Below are 18,008 nucleotides of genomic sequence, written 5' to 3' on the forward strand. Positions count from 1 at the left end.
ATTTTCCTTGTAGTCTTCACTATATCTTTTCATGGGAAAGGCTTTCCCCATTGTACCCAAAGCACATAACAGTTTCAAAGGAGCTGCAAAAAAAAAAAAAAAGAGTCCTTTACAGCTGATTATTTTTGGTCTTAGTGACAGGAAGGTCTTAGGGAGATGAATATTTATGAGCCATGTGGCCTAATGAAACCTCACAAGCAGCTCATTCTGTCAAACTACCGGAGTAACTCTTAGCCCTCTTTTGCACTTGGGATCTATCGCAATTTTATACCAGGGCCCTCTAAACCTTCTGTCCATCTAGCCAGCTAAACAAACTGTTTTCTTAGTTACTACTTAAAAACTAATTCTCAAGGTTACCTGATGTGAAATGTATTGCTCGCGAAGTTGGCTTGCAGAATTCCACGCAATTTTGCCGCGCACCAAGACTTTAGCTTTTTCAATCCACTTCAAAATGAATTCAAGCATTTCAGTGTATTCTTCTAAATGTGATGCTGCCTGAAAAATCATTAATGTTCAGATACTGTAAACTTTGTTTCTCAACCTGGAAACCAGTCCTCCATTTGTCTCATTGGAGACAATAATCTCAGGGGTGGGCTATTATTTAAAGGTAATAGGGAAAAAATCATTTCCCTTGTAGAAAATGTGTCTAAAGCTTCCTGATGACTTTAGGATAAAGTCCCAGCTCTTAATAAGCTTGAATGATTTGCTCTTTTCTTACTTTCCCATTATCATCTCTTATTCCTCTGTCCAGCTCCCCTCTAGCCCTCCTCACCATACCCAACGCTCATACGGAGGTAACTGGACAAGGAGGTAGCAGGTGAGGATTATGGCATGCCAGGCTTTGGTATGGTAATTCATTGGTTGCCTCCTCCTTATTGAACTTGTCCCTAACTGTAGAAAGAATAAAATCAATTTGCACAAATTCAACAATTAAGGAGTTTATTCAACACTTATGATGAATGTGCAAACAGAACTTAGTAAGGAAAGTTATAATTATCTATCTATCCATCCTATCATCTATCTATATTGATATATTTATATCTATCCATCCATCCAATACTATCTATCCTTCTAATTACCTATCTATCATTTATCAATAATCACCTATCATACTTTAAGTTCCTTGAATTCATCCCAAAATGATTTTATAAGCCACGTGAATGGGTAAGTATTCATTTGCAAAAATACTTCTCAGTTCACAAATTATTCACTCCAAAGTCCATTTATGTGACCACCTTTATCAGCGAATTAAGAACATGATTTCATACTGAAAAAACCAACAACAAAAAAACACAGGTTTATACGTAAATCTTTGAGACACAGGTATGGTATGAAAGAAGCTACATCCAAATTACTCCTTATCATCATCTATCAAGCTACATCCAGACCACTCCTATTTTCTTTTTACTTAAAAACAAAAACAGCACACTGAAGTTTCTGCCTTAGAGAATTCTGATAACTGGACTGGAAAGCATACCTGGCTGAGTTGGGCGAGCCGGCTCTCAGCCTGCCTCAGTGTCTGCTGGTGAAGCTCAGTCAGTTTTCCTACCTTCTTGGCCAGCGGCTTACCCAATCGGCCATTCTGTTCAGAGAATTTTTGCACTGCTGTGTCTAGTTCCATTAACTTTATACAACAGCCATCTAATTCTTCTCCCAGCACCTAGATGGGCAGCAAAACGAAAGAATCGCCTACTATCGAAAGTCAATTTTAACAGGTTTTCCAAGATCAGAGGAATTATATTTTAAACGATTTTTATAAAATGAAATATTATAAAAACTGATTCCCCTATGGCCAGGTCATTTCTGTTACTTCATTTGGAAAGGGAGAGCAGGGTGTGATGTCATCTTAGTGTTTATTTTCCTGTGAAGTCAATTAGGAGGGATAATATTTTCCTTCTGCCCCACCAAAAAAGGATTAGGCACTCAAGGCATAAGGAGAACGAAGACCCACATTTAGCTACTGAGAACAAGACTGATTTTGGAATTTTCACACTTGTATTCCTAAATCATTACTGAGTCCTTTGACGAGCTTCCTTCTTAAACACACATGCATTCATATTCAGTAATAGAAGAAATTATATTGTTGAGTGGATTTAAGCTATTCCATTTATAAAGTTTGTTTACTTCCTGCTCTTACTATCTGGTTTCAATGAAGCTTGCTAAGGAGGAAAGTTTGTTTCTTTTTAAATACCCTTAGAAGAAAGCTAATTATGAAAATAGATTTCATTCTTGCAGTAGCCCCCTTTACGTTTCCACATCTCCTTCCTTACCTTTTGTTCAGCTTTAGCTTGAACCAAATTATCAGTCTTTGCTTTCAGTTTATTGAGAATAGTTGTGAGATCTTTGGCTACCTTCTGAATTTGTCGGCTGAACTCCTGGCTCATGGCCTTGCTTTGCTCAACTTCTTTCACTTTGTCCTGGACCTAAATAATCAACAAGAACAGCAGAAGGTTAAAATTGGATAATAGATACTAAGGACCCCGAGTGATCTTCATGAGTCATCCTAAAGAATACCTAGGGCAATATATGATTCTGCAAAGCTTCCATGTACTAGGGGAACTTGCCAGAAACCTACAACCTCTGAATGGGTCCCTGGACCAAATAAATCCTGAAACCTAGAGGGGCCAGCCTCTCCAGAATATCAACTAGTTCCATCTCCCTACCCCATATCATCAACAGCCCTTTTCAACACGAAAAAGTTAGAATGGGCATAGCCCAAATACCCCTAAAGAGTGGGAGAAAGATCAAAGGTGATGGTGGAGTTACACAGAGAAGGTAGGGTTTAACAAACAAATATGACTGCTGAATCTTTACATTGATATTTCTTTTAGTCTCCAGTATCTTAGAGCAGCTAGAAGTAAAAACCTAAAATTGTGGAATTGTAACCCATACCAAACTCTGAAATCTGTTCTACAACTAATTGTTGCAATGTGCTTTGAAAATTTATTGCTTTTTTGCATATATTTTTTTATATTTCTCATATAAAAAGTCGATTGTGCTGATAAAAGAATATTTATTCCTTCAAGCCTCCAATGTTCTAACTAGAAGGAAAAATCTGAGATGATGGTGTGATAGCCCATGACAAACTCTGGGATCTGTCTTGTAACTCTTTGTTGATGAATGCTTTGAAAACTACTACTCCCCCCTTTTTTTTCCGCTTTGTACATATGTTATGTTATATAATTAAAAAAGTAAAAAAAAACAAATAAAAGATGTTGGCAAGAGACATTTCAGGGGTAAACCCTGCTCTGGCATCTGTGTGGCTGGCACATCTTGCTCAGCTTTCTGGGCTGCCTTACTTCCCGCCACCTTTATACATTCATTTCACTCTTTCTGCTGCTGTTTCCATGAAGGAGCAAACAAGGCTTAACCAGCGATTCTTTCATTCATCAAATGTTCATAGAATATTCATTATAGATAGTATGGTTAGCCTGAGTGAATCCTATCTCCTCCATTTACTAACGCTGTGACCTTGAGTACACAAGGAACTCCTCGAAGTCTTTTTCTCCACAAAAATGGAAACAACAGGTTTGTTTCCAAGTACCTTTTTATAGGTAGCTGTTGATGATCTGCTCACTTTTTCTAGCTTCCAAAAGGCATTCCTATAGCATGGCAACAAAATGTTAAGCACATTTGATGATGAAGATGAAAAAGAACAATAAACATTTACAGGTTTCTAATGACATCGGTTTGACTTAAAACTGAATGCCCATACTTTTGTTTACAATAGAATGCTAAAGAGTAGATATTAAGAAGAGAAATGTTTTCTTTATGTAGATGAAGGACTTTAAAATTTTCTTTAGTAGGGATGGAACTAACACTGTCAAAAGACTACATTCATTCTTGGACTTCATGAATTTGATTTGAATGCTAAAGTAAATGGAATGCATAAGAATAACTCTACTATAAGAAATTTATCTAGATATAAAGAAAAGTTCATTTTAACTTTTTTTTTTTTAAAGATCTGAGTTCATCAAATCATCCTTCCTAACAGGCCTTTCAATGTCTTGGAAGAAACGCCAAAAAGGTCAATTAAATATTTAACATAGAAAATTATACATTAATTTTAGGTTAAAGAAATCATGCAATAGAAGGGAATTTTGGTTCAATTTTTAAAATACTTTGCATTTTACAATAATCCAGTCCATTTGTGAATTTTGTATTTCATACATGAAAATACTCTTTTCCATTTATGGTAACAGTTTAAAATTCATATATCTTCCCTTTGTTCTCTACACAATGATTTTAACTAACTGTGCTTTAGTGTTAGCTGCCAGAAGAGTGCTAGAAAACCATTACACTTCCACATAGACATTACTGAAGATATTTTCACTACACAAAAGTTTTTTCTAGTAATGAAACTTAAGCTAGAAATCTCTCTCCGGTCTTAGTACTATGAATGATCATTTATTTCTTTTTAAAAAACTGATTTTTAAAAAAATTCATGAAATGGATTATGTACATTCTTTTTACTGGTAATTAGAAAGCCAGAGTTAAACTGAAAACTTTCCCTCTAGAACTTTCTGGGTCCCACCAGCATGCATTCTGGGTAATAACTCCATCTTTTACCTTACTTTTCTTACTTTGATTTTTCCTTTCCTTAAATATCTTCCCTTACTTAATTGAGATCTTGCTGAACTGATATAACACCTAGAAGAGGGCTGAGCATGTTGTGGAAAATATTTGTTGCATACAAATATATGCAATGTATTTTAGCTTGTTGCCTGAAATTCTTTTTTGGACAAACGTCAACGGAAGCAGATAAACTGTCTTTAATTGTATGCTAAGTATGAATATTTGTGGCAATTAGAAACTGGTTCATGTCCATGATCATCTGATGTTTCCCTGGCCTAAGAATCAAAGCCCAGTTGTAAACTATTTTATATCAGTGGTTTATTACTCAGTTTCCATGAATACATGGTGAAAATCAAGGATTCTTACACCAGAGAATTGACTCTAAGAAAGACTGGCAAGGCATGGTTTCCAATCTAAGGCTTACCTGATCATAGATAGTTCCTAGGTCCAATGCCACTTCAGCTAGCTGAAGGGAGAGTTCAGCAGGTAATATAGTATGAAGACCCAGGTACTTATTCTTCTGTTCTTCAGCCATTTTCTCAATGTCCTGTCGGTGATGTGTGGCTTCTGTTAGGTGAATCTTCAGAAAAAATCAACATAAGAATTTTGGGGAGCCTGATCAGGACACTGATTTTTACAAGTACAAAAAAAAGGGTATGTATTATTCATCAATATATGGTTAAGTGTGGAATTAGGAAATTTTTTTAAAACAAGTTTTTCTTTAGTCTCTGAATAAAGAGTATATGCACATTAATACATACTAAAGAAGATCCCGTGAAAAAATACCAAGTGCTTTTTATTTAACACATTGCTGAAAATGTGATTGGATAGTTTCATTTAATTTCATTGAACATAAACAAGGGTGTCTAATAAATATGAGGGTGATTTTTTTTATGATGCAAATAGGGAAAGAAGAGAGTTTTGTACCTGAAGTTCTTCAAGTTGAGTGTCTATTTCTATTGTTGGATTCCCCAAATATTCACTTGTTTCCCGAATCCAAGCTTTCACAGAGTTGATCTGAGTCTCCACCACTCCGCGCTCTGTCAGCTCTTGTTTTGCCAATTTTCCAGCATTCTTCACTTTCTCCTGCATGCTTCAGGAACCATCAAGGGACAAAGCAGAAGTAGGTTTAGACTCAAAAGAATCCCCTTCAGATATGACATCATATTATCAAAAACAGTTACAAGAAACTCAAACCAAGTATATATTTCTGCAAGTAAAGGCACTTTCTGAAATTGCCAGATAATTTTCAGTAACATTTAAGTTCAGTTCAAGAAGAGCAGAAAAATATATAAACATCATATGCAAGTAAATGATTTATGACTGGAAAATTGAGATTGACTCTCTCCCAGGCCATAAATTACAGTTAATTTTCCAACCTAACCTAACGTGGTGATTGTTTTAACCTGGAGATTGTTCAGTTACCTTTGGAAATCTTGTCAAATGATGCAGAATAATTGGCATTTAAAAGAAACTTGTAATTGGAATATTTGTGGCAATTAGAAACTGGTTTTTAAAGGAAACATCAAACTTTGGAAATTTCACCATTAAAAAGGTCACAACATCAAAATTCCAAGTCTTTGAGTTCATGTACATTTGGTACAAAGGATCAAACACACGGACAGATTTTACCCTATCATCCTCCATATTGAAATAAGTGGATGTAGGATCTGTATGAGGTAATATTATTTAACACAGGAGTTAAATTATCTGGCATTTCTTCTCTGGCCCCAGAAGTGAAGCAGCCTGATTATATATCATTATGATTAACTTTCTCTTTCACCTAAGTTCCCAGTCAATAAAAGGCTATTATTACCTGGCCCTTGGCGTTATATCTGCTCCTATGTGCCCACACAGCTAAATGTGTTATCAAGCTTTATCAACACTAAATTCTAAATAGGTTCAATTGTTGATCTTCCGAGAATCAATCCCTTATGGATTACACTCTCCCCCACCCCCTACCATTCAATAATTCCTTGAAAGTGCCATTCTTATTTCCAAGCTTTGTTCTCCTTTTCAGACACTTCAACATTTACTGCCTGGCTAAGCCTGCTGAACCTGCAGCTTATACATCACTTTGAAATGAATGCCTTCCCTGACTCCCTTCCCAGACTAGTTGCCTCTGTTCTGTATTCCCATAGTATCCTTCTCGTACTTTGTTGAAATGACTTCTTTAATTGTCTGTCTCTGCTGCTCGTAGGGAGAGACTTCCAGTACAGTTTACTAATGCATTCCTAATTACTACCAGATATGTATTTTTTAATAAGTGACTGAAAACTTAGGACAAGTGAAAAGCAAGGATGCTAGGAACATTTCCCACATTTTTAAGATGGCATGATGAGCACCCCTATATTCTAGGACCACAGTTGTCCTTTTGGATCATGGCCACAATTAGCATGGGAGATTGAGAGCAGGAGTGCACTTACTTTAGGCACAGGTCTTGCATTGCTGTGATTTTCTTTAGGGCAGCCGGCTCTTCTCCAAGAGCTGCTGGGGGGACTCCATCCTGGAACATGCTCAGTGCTTGCTGCCGCAGCATGCCCAAAGCTGACTGCTGCTGTTCCAGCTCCAGAGTGAATGTGTCATGATATTCAAGGAGGGTTAAGAGTTCTGCTTTTGAGGCTTTCTCTGCTGAACTTCCAGGTAACTTATTTTGCAGCTGATCAATTGTTTCAATGCTTTTCTTAACCTGATGACAAATACACATACTATAAAGCTCAAAATATATAAGCTGAGGTACACGGCTGGTTCAGTGGCTCAGTCTTCCACGTGGGAGACCCGGGTTCGATTCCTGGACTATGCTCCACACAAATAAATAAATAAACAAACTGAAAAATGGGACAATTTCAACACATCCCACATTTGACAATAATGTCTTTGTCAAACGTGGAGTTTGAAGGTGATGCTGTAACTTCTACATTTCAGAAAGCTAGAATCTGAGCTATCTCCTTTACACAAAACGCAAAGACCATCTGTACAATTCTGGGTTTTAATTATGGGTTTTAAGTTTTATTCTCAGATTAATATCAGGGCAATCAGAGACATTGTATAATATTGCATAAGTTGGAAAAAAATTAAACAAACCAACAAACAAAAACTCTTCCCAATATTTAAATTAACATTATATAGTTTCTCTGAGTCTTCCTTTATGGAAGGAGTAGCTTAATGTAGGATTTCAGAAATGAGTTAAATTCCTGCCCATTTTCACAGGGAAGCAGAGGTATTTTGTACATTTCACCAAAAGCCTAACAAGTGAGGCAAGATGAACTTTTTTCCTTTCAAAATGGATTGCTTGTCTCATTATTAAAATAACTTGACCTTGACTTAGAAGTAAATTGCATGGTGCATATTGCATTGCGTTTCATAATTTGGTTCACATGTCACTGAAATAAAGAAAAAAAGGCTTTTGCCTTCATGAGGCAAACTTCAAAATGGAGCAAAATGATGCTTTTCAAAAATGAGGATAAAAGTTATTTTAGCCCATCCATAATGGAAATTACCTTATCATTAAAGCTCTTCCACTCATCCACTGCATCTTCCAAAATCTTCTCCTGGTCCTGGGCCACAGCATGGAGCCGTGTCCAGCGCTGCCAGACAGCTGTCATTGACTTGCTGATGGCTGCTTTGCTGGCATCATTTCCATCTGTCTGCAGTTGTGAGGCTTTATTCTCTAGGGTTGCAACCTTCTCACGGAAAGAGCCAATTACTGACACTAAACCCTGGGGATGGGAGACAAAAGGAGAAGGGGGAGAGACAGAGATTTTTTTTTTTTTTTAAGTAATATGGATTTTGGTAAAGCCTAAATTACCTCCAAAGTTCTCTCCAAAAGAAAATGCTCCTACATAGGTTTATTCTCCTCTAGCAACTCTTACTTTTGCATTTATTTTGCAATTGAGTTTAAACATTGAATTTGATTGGGTTAGAATCTTTAAAGAGGTAAGGTTAATATGTATTTACTAATAACAGAAGTCTAAGTGCTACTTGAGATTACATTTTTCCATTTTTAAAAAGCAGCAGAAATGTAAGTGAACCGAATTTGATGTGTTACATTTTCCTTATATTGTGGTGAAAGATAAGGGAGACTCAATTTGAATTTGAATTCATCTCACTTATCAACAAAATGTTTATGGAAATTCCTTAAGTGTTACATTTTGTCAGAAGTAAATTGCTCTGAATGTCCCTTTTAAACCTTAGCTATGCATTTCCAATGGGAATCCTGAAGAGTGATAGCATTTAACTAACTTAATACTGACATGTGGCTAAAAGCATCATTTTCATATTTAAGGAACCAAGATAGAAGTGAGGATTTAATGACTTCTTTCTGAAACCATCAAATTGCAAAGACCTATTAAAATTATAATGAAAGGATATTAACAACAACAAAAAAACTAACCTTATGTTCTGATAATTTTCCTTCTGCTTCCTGGCTGGAAGAAGTCTTCAATAAAGAAAACTCAGACAATTTCTTTTCTGCTTCATTCATCAATTCAATAACCTCTCCCCTTGCTCTCTGGTAATCCTGCCATTGAGCTGTACATCTTGAAAAAGTCCAACAGAAACCAAATCCAATGAGAATAAGCAATATGGAATCACACGTTTCTATGTAGAGCTCTGCTATTAACTATGTCTAATAATACTGAAGAGAGAAGAGTGAATTTATGTGCTAATGTATATCATTGGTATATTCTTATTTCCTGTGGTGAAAACTCACTTTCCTGAAATATAAAGCATAAAACACCAACTCTAAATACCTCCGCAAGAGCTCTAATTGGGCGTGTGAGTCCTGGATTATTCTTTGACTCTTCTCTCCCAAGGAAGCCAGTTTCTCCCTGAGGTCCTCTTTTCCAGTTGGCTTGATGAGTGGGTCCAAACTGGATCCCAGGCCTTGAAGCTCCTCCAGATTACTGCGGAATTGATCTTCTGACTTGAAGAATTCCACGTGGCTCTTCAGATTTTCCTCCGAGCTCTCCATATCTACACCACTGCCTGCCAGTTGTAACATTTCCTGGGCATCCTCCAGCCAGTCATTAGTTGCTTGAAATACTTGATAATATCTTTGACACTGACTGTATATTTCAGTCAAGGTGGCCTGAAAAACAATAATTGCAAATAAAATCTGCTCTCAACTGTAATGTGGTTACAGTAAATAGCTTAATATTTCCATTTCTCTTCCAGTCTGTAGTCATGTGAATGCATATAAATGAACTGATAAGTTGGTGGGATTTTTATGTGTAAAATCCATTATCAGCCTTCATTGTTTTCTTTCTGGTATTCTTGTCATAATTGATTACTGCAATTAAAATAAATACATAATAGATGATAGAAATGGAATAGAAATCTATGGTGGTATTTTAATTACTCCATATCTTTCTTCTCTCTCTCAAAAAAAAAAGAAAAAATACAATAATTAGAAATACGTGGCAGACTGATTTTTACCAACATACAATAATGCTTCAGTTGGTTAGCTGTACAGCAATACCAACCTTCAAAATTGGCACTCACCAGACAAAATAGCAATTTCAAAATGAGCTTTGAAAGCAGCTAAAATGGAAAGAAAAAATTAAGGCTGGAAGACCGACTTCTATGTAAGGAATTTCATTCAGGTCTAAAACAACAATGGCTCAACCTGCAAATGTGCAAGCAGAGATGCAGAGAAGTGGTAGAGAAAATCTGCACAAGATTAGCACTTAATGAGGAAAGAATAAGGGAAGCAAAGCAAGAAATCAATGCTGGAGATGAGAAATGCCTAAAAACTACAACCTTCAGTTATTGGGACCTAAGCAGTAAAGACAACTACCAATTACAAGACGGCAGAAAAAGCAGGACACCTTAATAGATGTAAACCTCTGGTTCAAATATGTCCAAGTCAATAAAAGGCAAGCTGACGTGACAATTGCTTTTCAAAAATGAAATTTTCACATAAATTCTGTTCTTACTTTTCAGCCTAGGTTATATATACCCTATCACTATTTTTATCTATAGCTATAGGAAAAGAGTTTTGCTTGTTTTAACAATGATCTTGAATCACTAAGAAGTCATGATTTTACATAATAAAATTTATAAAGATTTTTTTAACCCAAAATGCTAAAACACGCAAAAGAAAGTTTTGCTATTTAACTTCTCTAATTTACATGGAAAATAAAATTATGAGACAGCTAAGACTAATGGAAGCCTCCCTCTACAGCAGGCCCTACACTAATTATATAAACTTCATTAGGGAAATATTACTATCCTCTTCCACACAGAGAGAACTGAGACTTAGGGGAGCTAAATGTCTCCCCCCAAAACACATAACTGAGATTAAAACCCAACTCAACCTTACTTCAAAGCTTTAGCTGCTATGATATCCTGCAGAAAGTTGTATTTTTGCCCAAAGGATTGGTTGAAATCCCCTAGAATCAGAGGGACTGAGGTTTGATGCAGAAAGGAGACTATTTCTTCTTACTCTGAATGCACAGAGTTTGCAAGTCCCAGGGCAAGCCCAATCAGGAAGCCAAACTGGGAACTTCTGTACATGCCCACTCTCATTTCTTTTTGTCATCCCTAAGAAAGGTCATTTTGAATACTCTAATCTTGCTTCTGCTTTGCTACAGGCAAGCAAGGGAAGGGGCAGCAGTACCCTTCACTCGTTGTTGAGGAAGGCTAGGGGTAGATGGAGCAACCAATGAGAGAACTCCCTCTCCCCCAGCCACACACACACCCCAAAATACATGGCTCGGCATCAGGGTGAAAGCCTCCTAATCCATCTACTGCTATTCATTTGGAGACTCTTCATCTGTTGCTAGTCTTTGAAAGTCCAGGATTTACATTGTTTAAGGAAGGTGTAATTTATTATAATGACATGTTACATTCCCTAAAGGTGAGGGATAACTGTGGTATTACTGGATTATTGGTAAAGTGAGGTCAACGTGGAAATCACAAAAAATCATTAGCATGGGCATAGCCAATAAAAAATCATCCCCCTTTTAAGTCACTGTTGAAGATGATTCCACATAGTACCCATAAAATAAATATTTAAGGAAGCAATTCTCTCCCATCAAAAAAACATGAATTTCTCATAGTTGCTTATGAAAAAGCAGACTTGAAGGAAGAAAGGAGAAGTGAGCTCCCTCACACCCACCTGTCTGGTACGTAAGGCTTCCTGAACTTCCCCATCAATCGCTGAGAGTTCAGCAAGAGTATGTTCCAAGTCAGCAGAAATCAGTTCCTTGGCCCTCATGAACTTCTCCTTCTCCTTGTTACTCAGGGCACTCATTATCCTCAAGCTGGACTGCACTTCTTCCTGGTGGATTTGGACCTTGCGGATCTCCTCTTGGATGTCCCGCAGGTTCAGGTCCAAGCACACTGGTCCACTCAGTTCGTCCTTCACCCTTCTCAGCCAGTCCAGGGCACGGCTCATCTCAGTCTGGAAGTCAATTCTCTGCACTATTCGGCTCTCACACTCGGTCACCGTCTCTCCAATGGTGGAAGTCAACCCTTCTAGCTCCTCTTGCCAGCCCTGGAGCTCACGTTGGGCTTTCTCATAAGCCAAGGGATCAAGGTGTGGAGAAAGCTCTTCGAGATGCCCAATCACTCGCTTTAGCAGGATTCCTGAATCCTGAAGACTTCCTGCCAGGGAGTGATAGATTTTGAGCTTCTCCTCAGCAGGAAGTGTTTCTTCATTCACTTGGGTTTGTTCTTTTTTCGCAGCATCCAGCTGTTTCTGCAGCTGTTGGCACATCTTTTCATGCTCTTGGTAAGCACTAGTGATGTCTTCTAATAAGCCAACCCTCTGTTCTGTCTGTCGCTTCAGTCTGTGATACAGGGTGATGAGGTGCAGCATCCTGTCTGGCTGCCAAGGTTGACCTGTGCTGCGAAAACTTTCTTTCTTCTGGTTCAGCTCATTGACTGCTTCCCCGAGGCTTGTCACCTCTCCCAGAAGAGCTCTGGAGTCACCCTGAAGAGAGAGGGCCTCTTCCACTACCAGCTCACTGGGAACTTTCCTCATCTTCAGGAATCGATCTTCAAGTTCACTCAGAGACTGGGTGGTCAATTCAATAAAGGAGGCATATTCCTTCCGAGCAAGAATTGCTTCTTGGACTTTATAGAACTTGTCTTTGGCCAAGGCAACAATCACATTAAATTGCTGGGGTAGAGAATTTAACTTTTCATCGAGGTAGGAATAATCGACTTCATTCAGTGAAGGCAATATGGCCTGCCCAGTTCTCTGTAGCATAAGTAGGAGATTTTCATACTCTGGAGACTGTTCAAGAATGTGTTGGTATTTGGCCAGTTGTGTATGAAGCTCCGTACTCTCATTCATCAGGTTGATTTCAGGAAATGTGAGAATATCTGCTTGTTTTAACCAGTGACAAGCCTTATCAAAATCTTCCTTAAAGTGCTTCCTAGAAACTAAACTTTTCTCCAGTTCTTGTAGTCGATGGCCACACTTTTGCAAAACTGTGTCATAGACACTCTGCAGTTCCTGAAGCTTGCCTAGTACTTCACTCTTTTCCTGTTCGGTGACTCCTTTCATTAAATCACGACCCTGGGCCCAAAGTCCAGTGACTTCATTTTGGTAGGTCTTGAGACTGGCTTGTGCACTCTTACAGGTTTTAACTTGTTTGCTGACATCATCTGGTAGCAGGCAGATGTGCTCACGGAACATCATCTTTCGCTCATGTTGCTGGATTTGGCTGGTGGCCTGGAACACCGCCATGAGAAAATGGGTTTTCTCCGACAAGGCCTTGTTTAAGTACTTTCGTCTCTGGCCCACTAAGTCACTCAGGCAATTCACGTGCGTTTGAGCATCAGAGAGGGCCTTCTGGATTAGCTGCCGCTCCTTTAGGCCGAGGTCAGCCATCACCCTGTCAGCGTCCTTTATGAGTGATTTCAGGAGCATTTGCTTGGCCTCGAGTTCACTGCAAATGGCGAGGTGGTCCATGAGAAGGTTCTGAGCCATATCGGGAGGGGGGCTCTGCTTGAGGGCCTCAGCAAGGCTGGGCTGCTGCTCTTCTGCCCACTCCATCAGCTCCTGGAATCTGGACTGAACAACACTCAGCTCCTCCAGGTTCGTGACCGACGCTTGGATTTTCCTTTTGACAAGGTCCTCCAGCTGAAACCAGCGTTGTTCAAAGTGACGTGTCTGTTCTTTGACTAATTCTTTGTCATCTAAATTCAGGTGCTCTATCAGTTTCTGTTTCTGACCTTTCAGCTCTTCTAGGGCGTATTTCCTTTCCTGCAATGCCAGTGCCAACATTTTCAAAGCCTCCAGGTGGACGGCAGTGCTTTCTGCATCGGATCTGTAAATATATTGAAAAGCATAAGTGTAAATCATGTTGAGTCAAATCCGTGTCTATGTTTGTTCAAAACACATTGAATTAGACTTCCCCATTTAGGGCAGACATGCTGTGTTTAGGCAGAATACTTGTGAGTAGCTCAATTCATGGTTTATCGACAGAGGTGCTGTATTATTATTATGGAATCTAAGCCCAGTTACCTCTATATCAGAAATTGAACCAAATCAAGTGCCTGGATACCTCTTCTCTTTCTTCTTTCTTTCTGGCTGATGCTGTCCTCTGGTCATATCGGATACATGCTTTCGTTTCCCCTGCCCTTACCAACTGAGCAGAATCTGCATTTGACAAGATTCCTGGATGATTTGTGTAGGCATTACAAATTGAGCAGTACTGACCTGCACTCCTGAAAATGGCACTTAAAGAAAGTAATAAGTGATTCATGACTTACATGAGAATGTTAAGAGGTATCAATAACAGTGTAGCACTAGATACTAAACTCTTCAAGGTATAACCCATGGCTCTAACAGCTACTCAGTTGTGTATTTAGCAAATATTTCTTGTTCATCTTCAGAAATCTCTAAAAGCAAGTGTGAAGCACAAAGACTTCTCATCCCTTTGACTAAAAAAGCACACGTGAGGAGGTGAAAGCTTATGGTCTTTTTCACTGACAAATGACCAGTTCCGAAGTAGGAGGTGCAGATCTACATCAGTGTGCTGAGTTCTGTTTTAGACAGAGTTGGCCTGTTTTTTGTTTTAACCAGTGACAAGCTTTATCGAAATCTTCCTTAAAGAAGATTTCCTGTGGGCCAACCAAATAAAAGGACCTAAATGTCAGCCAGAAACTTGCTTTTTTTGGCTGATTTTGACTGGATTCATCCCTATGGATACAATCAGAACTAAAAGACCAGTGAGATGTTGAGCATAAATTATGTGAACAAATTCAACAAGAGTATATAAAAAACTAGAATAATACTGCTGTTTTAATAAAACTGGGTAGAGGAAGTGCAGATTTTGTCAAAACCGTGAGATTGGGCGGTGCAACAACGGCTCAATGGCAGAATTCTTGCCTGTTATGCCAGAGATCCAGGTTCGTTTCCCGGACCCTGTCCACAATAAAAAGAAAGAAAGAAAGAAAGAAAAATACCAAACCCTGAGTTTACCTGTGAGGACTCATTAGTGGGGGTTGGGAGTGTATGTGTGGGAAATCCTTATTTTTCAAAGTAAAAAATGACCAGGGGCTCAATCACTATAAATTCACAAAAGACACAAGTTAAATGAATTTGGATTGTTCCATAATTTCTAGAATACTACAAGTTCAAGACCTAACTTGACTGAATTAGATAGAATGCCCTACTTTACAAAGTTGATAAGAAAGCTATGGAATATACGTGCTTAAGAAGGATTTATTTCATGAATTCAGAGATGATAGACCCATAATTGGGACTATTCTAGAAAACTGGAAAATTCTTGGTATATTCTTTGAAGTCACAGAATAATAGTTTTGGGAATATTCTTTGAGGTCACAGAGATAAGAGGCACTATTTTCAAACACTTCTCTTTTATCCACTGGTTAAATTAATACTGAGGTATTAATTTAAAATCATAACTATCTTGTGACAACAGTTCTTAATTGTGTTCTATCAATCTCTACAATGATGGATGATACAGGCTGAAAACACATATCAGAAATTTTAAACTTTATAGGAGCTAGAACATTTCTGGCTTAGCATTTATTTTAGTGACGCACATGGGAATTTCTGTTACCTGGCTAAGCTGTCCCATTCTGTAGTAAATTTTTCTAAGAACACTTCAATGGCGTTCATACAGTCATGGTAATCTCTTGTTCTCTGGAGATCCTCTTCTCTTTTTAAGCACAGGTCATTGGATTGAAGGCATAGATCTGACCACTGGTCATTTAAATGGCTTATCTCCTTGTGCTCAGGAGACTCCTGCTTCTGTGTTAACTTGTCCACTTTCTCAACAATTGCAGTCACTGACGGCTGTTTGGACTGTAGTTTCTTAACAAAATCCTAAAGGAAAACAGCAACAAAACAGTAAGTAATGTGTAAGAACCACCTCGAGTAAATGTAGAGTGAGATACAAACATTCTACCTTTAAACACTTTAAGTATTTTGAGTAAAATAACTCAAGAATGTATGATAGGTCATAAGAGACAAAGAGAAAAATCTAATGATCACTACACCTCGTAACGAACACAAATTTCCAAGTGACTAAGAATCAAAGAGGATTGTGGAATTGTCCTTTATTGTGTACTTTGAAGATTTGAAGAGTATAAAGAAAAACTGATAAATATGAAACAATGTTATGGTCACTAAAGGAAAAATTTAGTATCTTGCACCTTCAAGTACAGATTTAGTGTTCTAAACATTTTTAGAGTGTCACGCTTTCAAGAAAAAGAAATCTAATTTATGTCATGCCTGCTCTTTTTTTTGCATATTTGTAAACCATGTTCCAGAGAAAGTATATAATGGCTTATTATCAAAGAAAAAAATAGACATCTTTTTTTGTTAAAAATTGAGTCTAACTCCCAATTAAGCTACTTTACTCTTAATTTTTATGATAGTCTAATCATAAGCTTACAGTTTTAGCAATATTATGATAAACTTTAAAAAAAAAAATAGCAAGGCTTCATGTCTGTTTACTGGCAGAGCCTTCTGGTTCTCTTGGCTAAACCACAGCTGCTTTGTTCCGGAGCACAAACTGTAGAGTGAATGTCCTTGTGTGCAAATTGCCCGCTGGTGCTCCAAGGAGTATCTGCATGTTAACATTCTGATTTATCCTTCCCTGGTATCAAATGGAGGAGGTTCTGATTTTTATCTAACTCCTTAAATAGCTATACTACTGTCTAAGGATTAACTAAAATCTGGGCATAGTGGAAGTGAAATATTGAATACATTTCATTTTATCTACCATCTTGACTTCCTCTCTCTTTCTCTCTCTCCGGACGCAAATTAGTTCTTACCTTTACTTGGGAAACCATGTTCTGTGCAATATTGAGCTCCAGTTCTGAGTGTCTCCGCTTCATGTTCTGCAGCTGCTGATCGGCGTCCTGGAGATAAATCCAAAGCTCAGCCTTCATGTGCTTGATCTCTTCCCAGTCCTGGGTTAAGTTCTGAGCCTGGACAAGCCTTTGCTCAATCTTGAGACAAAACAGGGGTAAAAGTTAGAGCTAATAGAAGCACTTATGCTCACTGAAGCAGTAGTGCAACTCTTCAACCCACCCACGCAGACGCACACGCACGCACATGTGCATACACAAACACACATGCACTGCAATAACTCCACAAAGAAATTCCTTATTTGCTTCAAAAAAAATGGATTTTCTTTTAGGCTACCTAATTTTTTCTTCATTTGTTTATTTTTGTTTTTTTGTTAATAAAATTTTTTGAGCTATATTCCCATACTCTATAAGCATCCAAAGTGTATAATCAATGGTACACAGTATCATTATATAGCTGTGCATTCATCACCACAAAAAAAACACTTTTGTTAGTCCAAAAGTATACATATAAGAATAAAAATAAAAATGAAAAGAACACCAAAAAACATCCCATACTCCTTATTCCCTCTATTATTTATTTTTTTTGTCTTTACCTAAAGACATTAAATGTTTAAGCCTTATGCCATATGCTTGTAGTCATACTGTGAAACTCTATGTTTCCCTGGTTTTTGAAACTATATATCTTATTTCAATGGATAGTTTCTGTAAAAAATATATGAATTATATCGTCTTTCATAAGGAATTAAAGACAGATGTGCTTTGATAAATAATTATAAAGGAAAATCTACATTAAGATGTTCTTTTCTTTGTATAGATGTTCTACTATTCTGTGAATTTTTAACTGATTAAATACCCAAACTCTTACTTTTCTTTTAAACCCAAATGTGTTGAATTAAAAAGAACTGAAGGCTAAAGTACTGAAGCATGGCCCCTATGCTGCCAGTTTGTCTGTTGTGGACAGACGCTGCTAACTGATCACACTTTTTCACTGCGTCCAGACACAGCCTCAGAATTCTTCTCAACACCCCACATTTGAAAGCCATCACACCAATGGATTTAGAAAGGTCATAGTGAGTGGCACGGTCTTTGCCATCCTCGACATAAACCAAGGGTCAGGAATCCCTTTAATATCA

At 37.8% G+C, this 18,008-nt stretch overlaps 1 protein-coding gene across 14 annotated transcripts in view; it reads right to left on the bottom strand.

The window, feature by feature from the left end:
* The window catches only part of SYNE1 (spectrin repeat containing nuclear envelope protein 1), a 536,476-nt gene that overhangs the window by 190,517 nt on the left and 327,951 nt on the right, over positions 1–18,008 (bottom strand). For all 14 annotated transcript variants that reach the window (XM_077149294.1, XM_077149293.1, XM_077149295.1 and 11 more), the window contains 12 exons: positions 16,837–17,013; positions 15,618–15,883; positions 11,696–13,856; positions 9,327–9,664; positions 8,969–9,113; positions 8,076–8,294; positions 7,002–7,264; positions 5,503–5,668; positions 5,000–5,155; positions 2,271–2,423; positions 1,478–1,660; positions 358–495 (listed from right to left, as the gene is read on the bottom strand). In XM_077149294.1, coding sequence (XP_077005409.1) covers positions 358–495; positions 1,478–1,660; positions 2,271–2,423; positions 5,000–5,155; positions 5,503–5,668; positions 7,002–7,264; positions 8,076–8,294; positions 8,969–9,113; positions 9,327–9,664; positions 11,696–13,856; positions 15,618–15,883; positions 16,837–17,013 — 4,365 coding nt within the window. The remainder of the gene's footprint in view (positions 1–357; positions 496–1,477; positions 1,661–2,270; positions 2,424–4,999; positions 5,156–5,502; positions 5,669–7,001; positions 7,265–8,075; positions 8,295–8,968; positions 9,114–9,326; positions 9,665–11,695; positions 13,857–15,617; positions 15,884–16,836; positions 17,014–18,008) is intronic.

The sequence above is a fragment of the Tamandua tetradactyla genome, chromosome 2 (genome assembly GCF_023851605.1).
Source record: "Tamandua tetradactyla isolate mTamTet1 chromosome 2, mTamTet1.pri, whole genome shotgun sequence".
Lineage (NCBI taxonomy): Eukaryota > Metazoa > Chordata > Mammalia > Pilosa > Myrmecophagidae > Tamandua > Tamandua tetradactyla.